The 9,832-nt window shown below is 33.0% G+C and overlaps 1 protein-coding gene across 1 annotated transcript; it reads right to left on the bottom strand.

The window, feature by feature from the left end:
- Positions 1-342: 342 nt before the first annotated feature.
- LOC129237663 (collagen alpha-3(VI) chain-like) lies at positions 343-7,083 on the bottom strand. The gene is made up of 3 exons (XM_054872537.1): positions 6,017-7,083; positions 5,555-5,933; positions 343-594 (listed from the first exon to the last, which is right to left on the bottom strand). The coding sequence occupies exons 1-3, from the start codon at positions 7,078-7,080 to the stop codon at positions 499-501; spliced, it is 1,539 nt and encodes a 512-aa protein (XP_054728512.1). The 5' UTR covers positions 7,081-7,083; the 3' UTR covers positions 343-498.
- Between the last annotated feature and the right edge of the window lie 2,749 nt (positions 7,084-9,832).

Below are 9,832 nucleotides of genomic sequence, written 5' to 3'. Positions count from 1 at the left end.
TTGACGAGATAAAGACGGCATCGAAGGAGGAGCTGAGCAAGATACAAAAAATTGATTTTTTAAAGTGCCTCGAAGATTGGAAAAAAAAATTGGCACAAGTGCATAATATCGCATGGGGATTACTTTGAAGGGAACAAAATAGATATTAATGAATAAATAAATAATTTTTGAAAAAAAACACAAAATTTGCGATACTTTTTGAACACACCTCGTATGTATGTATGTGCATGTCTGCATGTATGCATATAAATATCAGTGTTCAAACTCGTTTTTTCCATCAAAATGTAAACTTGTGAAATGTGAAAAGACATTTCAATTGAATTAAATTAAACTAGCAGCAGGTCACGAGATCGATTAAAACATTGGGATATATAAATTTATTTTTTCTGATAGTTGTTATATATAATAATTATTATGTACATATATATATGTGTGTGTGCACATTCATATAAAAAATTTTAAATTTAAATTAGCTCACTCCAGTTCGCTTAAATAATGTCACTGGCTCCCTGTATTGCAGAGCAAATCGTTGAATACCTCCTCAGTAACGCCATTAATGTAGACAGGGCTTTCCGAAAATCCGATTGTGTTGTTCTGTAATTTAAGAAAAAAAAGAGTTTTTACGCTTTAATAAATTTCTTACAGCGAATCTATTTGAGCGTGGCATAAAGGAAGTAGGTGCCAAAGGCACTAGGGACGTGAACGATTATAACCAAGGAATTAAAAAAAAAAAGTTTATAATCGGTTAATGCCAGGCCACCCAATACAATACATTTTTGGTGGCAATTAATTCATCCACTGCCAGCCGCTAGCTTAGTTGTCAGTGCCTTTTCGCAAGGTGGTTGTAGTACCTATAATTATTTATATATATAATCGTATTTCCACCAAATAAATGAAGTAAATGATATAAAATCCATGCGCCTCTTTCATCGCTCAGTCAGACTATTTCTTTTTTAAGACATAAAAGAGTTGATTGTTACATTTTAAAAATTCTGTTTCGAGACTAAAGTGAGGAAGAATTTAAGTCTTGTATGTATAACAAAAAAGAACCAAAGATGTCTAAAAAATATTTGAATTAAAAATTATCTTTTTTATTTCAATTTTTTTTTTCATTTTAAATTGAAAAACTGAACGAAACAAATATTTTCTAATTGTAATTAAACATTTAAGTATTTTTGAATTTAATATTTAAACTTCTTTCTTCATTATTTCATAAAAAACTGAAAACATTTTTTTAATTATTATAATTATAATAATTATTTTATCGTAAATTTTTTTTTATTTAAATGACCCAAATAAAAATTTTTAAACAAATATTTTTTAATAAAAAAAAATAATTTTTGCTTACACAATAGTTTACTTAATTTTTTTAATAATAATAATTATTTTTTTTTTAATTTCAATTTTAACACTTTAAATTGAAAAACAAAATATTCTAAACTTTTAATTTATTTTCTATTATAGTTTTAATGCAAAAAAAGCTAATTTTGTTTGCTTAGTTTTTTTTATTAATGCCAACCTTTTGACTTTAAAATTAAAATTTTAAAGACCGAAAATTTCAAGAAAAAAAATGAATATTTTTTGTAAAATTAATTTCTCTAATTTCAATTTTTAATTTTATTCACAACAAATAATATTACACAACAACAGTTTTTAAAAGCAAAGTGATATCTTATTTTAATGCAAAAAAATTGATTTTGTTTGCTTTGTTCTTAATTAATTTTTTTTTATATTATTAAATAAAAAAATTCAAATTTTTTCTTAAAAAAAAAAATGTTTTCTAATTTTATTTGAAAAAATATATTTTTGCTTACTTTTTCCTCAAGTTGGCTTTTAATTATTAATTAAAAAGAAACTAAAAATATTTTTTAAATTAATTAATTATTTTTTAATTTAAATCTTTTTCATTAAATCGACAAGTAGAAAATGATACAAAAAATATAAAAATTGTTTACATAATAGTTAAAAGAATTTTTTTAATTAATTATTTTTTTTTAATTTCAATTTTTTCACTTTAAATTAAAAACATGAACTGAAAAAAGTCTCTAATTAAAAAAACAACAGTTTAGTTGCTTAATAATTTAAATTATTTTTTTAACTTTATTTATTTAATTTTCGTTAAATTTTTTCACTTTAAATTGAAAAACGAAAAATTCTAAAAAAAATATTTTCTGGTTTCAATCCAAACATTTTTAATTTTGTTGCTTAAGTTTTAATATTTTTTAGTTATTAGATTAAGAAACTAAAAAAATAATTTTTTTTACTTAGTTTTTTAATCTTAATTTTCACATTAAAAAACTAAAATTTTTTTTTCAGAAAATAATTTTTTAGAAATATGATATTTATTGTTCAATTTAAAGGGAAGAAAATTGCAATTAATAAAAATTAATTAAAAATAATAAAAAATTTATTAAAAATAAAATTCAGAAATTAAGTAACCAATTTTTTTTAATTAAAACGGGAAAATATTTATTTCTGAAATTCTTGTTCATCCATTATTTGAAAAAAATTAATCAAAAAAATTATTTTTATTTATGTAAATTTCATAATTAGAAAGGAAATGTAATTAAAAACCAAGTAAACAGAACTTAAGTTGTCTGAGTTCAAACTAAAAAATATGTATAAGCATATTTTTGAAACTTCTGGTTTCCACTTTCTTATCACTTGGCAATTTAAAAAAAAGTTAATTAGCAAAAAACTGTTTTTCAATTATTAAGTAAACAAATATATATTTTTTTAATTAGAAAACACTTTTTTATAAATTTTTGTTTGTTGGTTTAAAGCGCAAAAATAGAAATTAAACAATCATTAATTAATTAAAAAAAAAAATTTTATAATTGAGAACAAATGAATTAAAATATTAGGTACACAAATACTTAAGTTTTTGAATTAAAATTGGAAAACACTTTTTTAGAAATGATTTTTGTTTTATTAAATGAACAAAAAAATGAATTAAAAAAAATTCAATTTTTAAATTTAATAAGAGATAATTAAAATCTGAGTAAAAAAATTATAATTTTTTTCATTAAAACTAGAAAATAAATATTTTAGAATTTTTTGATTTTCAATTTAAAGTGCGAAAAAGTGGCATAAAATGAATTAAATTAATTAAAAAAAAATATTTGAATTATGAAGTAAATAAAAATTTATTTTTTTTTAATTAGAGAATATTTTTCTTTTAACTTATGTATTTTATTTAAAGTAAAAAAATTGAAATTAATACAAAAATTATCCAAAAAAATTTAATTTTTCAATATAATAAGTAAACAAAAACTGTATTTAAAAAAATTTCAATTTTTTAATTTAATAAAAAAAAATAATTAGGAACTAAGTAAAAAAATTATAATAAAATAAATTAAATTTATTAAAAAAATTATTTGAATTTATTTATTATTTATTTTTCTTTCAATTAATGTTTTTTAATTTAAAAAATTTAATTTTTTTAATTAAAATTAGAAAGCAAATTGTTTTTAGAAACTTTTGTTTTGTAATTTAAAGTGAAAAATGTAAATTAAAAAAAATGTTTTTAAGCAATTATTTTTAGTTCCATAATTTAATAATTTACGAAAAAAAATTAATAACTAAGTAAATAAAATTAACATTTTTTACATTAAAAATAGAAAATCATATTTTTAGAATTTTTTTGATTTTCGATTTAAAATGCAAAAATTTAAATAAAATAAAGTAAATAAATATAAAAAGTTATGTGAATTATGAAATAAATAAAAATTTATTTTTTTTATATTAATAAAATTAATAAAATAAAGTATATTAAATTTAAAAAATTATGTGAATTATGAAATAAATAAAAATTTATTTTTTTTAATTAGAGAATATTTTTCTTTCAATTTATGTTTTTAAATTTAAAGTGAAAAAATTAAAATTAATAGAAAAATTAACTAAAAAATAAATTTCTCAATGTAATAAGTAAACAAAAAGAATATTAAAAAACTAGAAAATAAAAATTAAATTTTTTGAATTAAAATTAATTAAATCTTGAATTAAAATTAGAAAAAAATTGTTTGCAATTTAAAGTGGAAAATATAATTAAAAATACTGTTTTGAAAAGAAATATTTTTGGTTTCTGAATTTAATGATTGGAAAACTAAGGTAATAAATATTTTTTTTTGGACCAAAATTTTGCATGCTTTTATATTTTATTATTTTTATTTTTGTTCTTTTTTTTTGTTTAATTTAGAGCTCTAAATTGTATTTTTGTTTTTTTTTTTTTGTTTTTTTGTTTTTATTTAAAATTGGAAAAGTAAAAAAAAAAAATACTGTAGAATTAATTATTCAAAGCACCCGCTTTACTTTTCTGAGCTAATTTTTTTTTCTTTTGTTCTCGCTCAAAAGCCGTGCTCCCTAAAACGCTATAATATTTGCAAAAATGTTGCATTAAGGGTTTTCAACAACTTTTTTAAGGATATTTTTTGAAAAAGTATTAATAAATATTAGCTTTTTCTGACCAAAAATCGAACGGAGGGGTTCCGAGAGCTTCGAAGCTAAACCTAAGCTTTTGAATGCCTAACTGCTGGGATGACAAAGCATTGCCATTGTGACTTAAACACATCACGGATTATTTTTTGTGAATTCTGTTTAGGGAACAAACCGCTGGTTTAATATTTAAATACTTCAATTCGCACATTAACTGTGAATCGACGTTTTCGAAAGTGAAACCAGTGGGCTTCGAAGTTTTTCTTTCAGCAACTAGCGGTTATCAAATATGCAGGATCGATAGATATCGCTTTGCTTATGCATTTTTTAGTAACTTCACAACAGCCACCATAACCTAACCTGACCTAAAGCAACAAGCTAAACGAACCCAACCAGGGAATATTTCAGCAAAGAAAGCAGTAATTTAGGCAGGTCTAAGTGCGTCATTGCGACAACCAACCTACCTAAGCAGTAATTTGAATTTCTTCGTAATATGAACGACCCGGACTAATATCCGACCAAGGACTGCCACTTCAGCAGCATTCCGCATATATGTATGGGGAATATTTATGCTGCTACGACAACAACAACAATATATATTTTACCATAGGAATCATTTAGAAGTCCACTGAAGAAGACAAAATTCAATTCAGAAATGTTAGCTGATCTCTGTCCGTTCTCTTTTTGCTCTGCCTAATCCAATTGTTTATTGTTAATTGCTTTCACAAGCGAGGTTTTCAACGCCTCTTAGTTGTGCCCGGAGTATGTACAGTTATTTTTAGCTTTAAGAACATTTGGTGTGACAAATCTTATAAATGCAAACAGAAAATGAGATTTGCAGAGCTCGCTGACCTTTTCGGTCTCGCTATCAAATATAAATGGCAAAAGCATGTTTTTTTCAAAGCAAACAATTGCTGAACAACCACATTTGCCATAGATGTATCCATACACACATATACAGACATACACTTTTGCCCGGGAATACCCTACCGCAGCTGATAGCACTGCCTCGATGCAGTGCGAAGTGTGATTTCCAATCTGTCACTGCTAAAAGCAAAGACTTGCTTGCATTGCCCATCTGCCATCCCACTTTACTCGTCCCCTCCCCCAAATCACTTACCTTGAAGATAAGATCAGTAGCATTGTTGAAATCACTAAAGAAATTCCAGTTTGCACTCTGTGGGCCCAAGCTCGATATCAGCGTATTGAAGACATTTTGAAGGAGACTTCTAAAATTGGAATTGGCAGCACACCGTTTGGCTGCGAAAACTGCACGCTCCAAACTGGCTTCGACATTGCACGTGCGATTATCGGCGAACGCGCCCACTGTGAGATTAGCGCAAATCAATACCTCATCGTCGGTGGGTGTATACTCGGCAGTATTTCGAATATTAATCGTTGCATTTCCCAGAATAACTTCGGCACAGGTGTCATGGCCACGTTGGCGATTAAAGAAAGCAGCCGAATGAAAAGCGCGCGCAGTTGAAGTGTTCACACCTCTAGAAGGAGAAGAAATATATGGAAAATATATGAAAAGTTTTCAAAAACTACAACACTTCCACAATTTTAAAACGCCACTCACATGGTTGCCTCGTCCAATTCCACAAGTGTAATATTTATGGGTGCCACGGCTATATAGTAGTCCGACAAGCGTTCGTGAGCATACAGCACCGGTGTTAGACCCGCCTCCCGTGCCGACTTGTATTCCTCGTCGTCGGCCACTACCAAATCAGCCGCAGAACTTTGAACAACAGACACACAGGTTTCAAACGAATCGGCTTGGATGCATTGCAGCTTCAGATCGATGGAGTTGTTGGCGGCTACTTCCAATGCATAAAGGCACTTGTCTTGAGCCAATTGTGAGGGATTGCAAAGACGCAAGCTCTGTAGTTGGGGTTGTGGTTGTGGTTGTGGTTGGGGCTGTGGTTGCGGACGTGGAGGTATTGGACGGGGAGGACGTGGTCGTAGAAAAGAAGGAGGACCGCCGAGCCCACCAGGGCCGCCAAATCCACCAGGTCCACCGGGTCCGCCAAATCCACCAGGTCCGCCAAATCCACCGGGTCCGCCAAATCCACCTGGACCGCCAAATCCACCTGGACCGCCGAATCTACCAGGCCCACCAAATCCACCTGGACCGCCAAATCCTCCTGGCCCACCAAATCCGCCAAATCTACTAGAGCCACCGAATCCACCAGAAGCGCCAAATCCACCAGAACCGCCAAATCCACCTGGCTGACCAAATGCACCAGAACCACCTAATCCACCAGAGCCGCCGAATCCTCCAGGAGGGTTAAATCCACCAGGGCCCGCAAATCCACCATTACCACCAAATCCACCATTACCACTTAATCCACCATTGCCACCAGATCCTCCAGGAGGGACAAATCCACCATTGCCACCAAATCCACCAGATCCTCCAGGAGGACCAAATCCTCCGGGGACTCCAAACCCACCTGCGCCTCCAAATCCACCAGAGCCGCCAAATCCACCCGGGCTCCCAAACCCACCTGAACCTCCAAATCCACCAGAGCCGCCAAATCCCCCAGAACCACCTTGACCGAATCGATTTGGGGAGCGGCTTTCGAATTGAGCCTCTGTATTTGCTAGAAGCAAAAGTGTAACTGTAGCGAAAACCAGTTTCACCATTTTGGATATGGTTATACTCAAAGATTTAGGTGTTATTTATACTTTCGTCTAAACTAAACTGGAAAACGAGGTAATTACTTTTTGATTACCTGTAAACTTCCTTATCATAGAAAAATTTTCCAAAGTCATAAATAAGATAATCGAGCTAAGTATCCCCTTATTGAGGCGCGTGAAATATTTCTTTGTTTTAAAAAGGCCAAAAAATAATAATAATAAATTAAAATTATTTCCGATATGGAAAGTTTTATGAGCTCAAAGTGGAAGTCAACTAATGACTTGCGTGTGGGTTATAGGAGAATTTACAGAGGTGGCCAAATCATAAGCAACAATTGCCCTAATATAGAATAATTACTTCTTTTTTGTAGTTGAGTTTTGTAGAATGTTGACTGGAAGAAAAAATTATTTTAGTTTCCGCATAGAAACAAATAATAAAAAACTTCTTATAAAAACTGTGCAAATTCATTGAATGCACTGAGAGAACTGAGAATATGCCTTTCTGCTATTCCTCCAGTCCCTTCAGCCCGTGGTGAGCTATGATTCAGTTCTAGTCTGGCGCCATAAGCGCTAAATACTCCGCCACCTTCGCCAGTACTCGTCAGTCTGCATAAAGCTTCCTCATTCTTTCTATTGATGCAGAACTGAGATCTTTGAATTCATTAAAAAATTGTCTATAGTAAACCTCCGTCTGGATAGAGCAGGATAATGGCACAGAACGTTCCGATCATCCTCTGGTTGTTGTTGTTGTTGTTGTTGTTGTAGCAGTAACTTTGCCCTTTCAGGGTAGTGTAATCACCGGTCGTCTTCGTCTAACTCATCTTACGGTAGGCCCAGGAAACTTGCTGACCCTTTGGGTCCAGAGGGAGAGGCGTGTTAGATGAATGGGTTTGATGGGGCATGCGAAAAGGTGGTTAGTGACGTGCGGGGTGCCTTCACATGCCGGATATATGTTTAGTATGTCGAGGTCGATTCTGGATAAGTAAGAGTTTAACCTCCTACAGTTTCCAGAACGTAATTGTGCCAAGGTTACGCGGGACTGTCGGGGAAGTTGGAGCTCTTCGTCTGCAAAGGGTGGCGGTTGGACTCCGATGACGACATTCGGTGGTCGGGAGCTCAAGAAGGTGGTAAGAGTCTCCCGACGAATGTCGTTAATTGACTGTCTGTACACTGTCCGATTCAGTAATTGTCGGTCTGTTTTGTCCTAGATCTCGTCCGCGTAGTTGAGGAAGTGTCTCCTGATATGCCTGGGAGGTGGCTCAGGCTCAAGCAGGTGTCTGCATGGGTGGGACCTGCGGTAACACCCTAACAGTAACTTCTTGCTGAGCAGTTTATTATGCTCCTTCACAGGAAGCATATGGGCCTCGTCATGCAGATGTTGTATTGCGGACATCAGTAGACATCCTGTCGCAGTACTAATGGCAGTGTTTTGACAAGTCTTTCCCTTCGTCCACTGCGAATCACTGGTTCCAGGCGACCAGACAGGCGCAACATAGTTTAGAACTGGCCGGCTTATTGCCTTAAATGTCGATAGCTGGTGGTTTCATTTCGCCATCTTTCATTCGCTGCTCTAACAATTCCCTCAAAGATAAGTAGCTTACATGTTTGTAAGGGTATGCCTATGCAATTGTCTGTGATCTAATCAGTCAATTTAATGCCGAGCCACCCTAGTTAATCGGCTACGCAGTTACCCTCAATGGCGCAATGGTCAGGAAACCATTTTACCTTTAGGTGAAATGACTCAGCCATCTCTTTGAGAGATTTGCGGCATGTCATGGCTACCTTGGAGGTTGTCAACTGCTTTGTGAGAGATTTTATCGCCGCCTGGCTATAAGTGAAAATGTAGATATCATCTCCAGGTATCGCATCACACTGTGTCACGGCTTTTATTATTGTCATCAGTTCTGCCTGAAAGACACTGCAGTAGTTAGGGAGCCCAAAACTGAAGGAGATTCCCAGATGCTCGGAATATATGTATCTACCTCCACCCACCCTGCACTCGAGCTTTGAGTCTGCGTATGCATGGAAGGACTCGCCCTGTCTTACATCATCCCGTTCCCACTCTTCCCTTGAGGGTAGGACGTTCACGAGTTTTAATGGTGTAGGCGTGAGTGCATAGTCCAGCTGTCCGGGAAGCTCTAAAATGCCAGCCAGGATTTTACCGTGACCGTAATCCGTGTTTGACCTCTTACTTAGAGTGTGCAGCCTCATTGCCGCACTGCGCCAAATATATATTGCCTGCAGACCTACCGAAAGGAAGTTTAATGTCGCATATTTCGATGGTGTGATTGACATCGCACCGGTTATAAGAACAGATGCTAGTCCTTGAACCTTGTCAATTATACTGAAGTAACAAGGCCATTTCCCCAAAATTCTATTGCTCCATCTCGTAATGATTGCACGAGTCGGCAGGAGCGGTTTACCTGAGGATTCCCTGACATCTATCTTGTCTGTCAACAGAATCAACTGGGCAATCGAATGCTTTTCCCCTCTTCAAATCTCCACGTATTGATGGTATCATTCCAGTGAGGCTTCAGTGGATTAAAATCTTGGTGGTTCTTGCTCTTCATAAGATCTTTTTGGCTTGTACTACCTTAAACCATGTTCCTGCTTGCTCAAAGAAAATCAGGATGGTCTTCATTCCTAAGGCAGGAAGGAGAGGTCACATATTAGCCAAGGACTTCAGGTCTATAAGTCTTTTATTCTGAAGATGTTTGAGAGAGTGATCGCCTATCATATTCGAGGTTACTCTGAAGCC

This window comes from Anastrepha obliqua, chromosome 2, assembly GCF_027943255.1.
Source record: "Anastrepha obliqua isolate idAnaObli1 chromosome 2, idAnaObli1_1.0, whole genome shotgun sequence".
NCBI classification, from domain to species: Eukaryota; Metazoa; Arthropoda; class Insecta; order Diptera; family Tephritidae; genus Anastrepha; species Anastrepha obliqua.
This window is presented reverse-complemented; position numbering and strand designations above follow the sequence as displayed.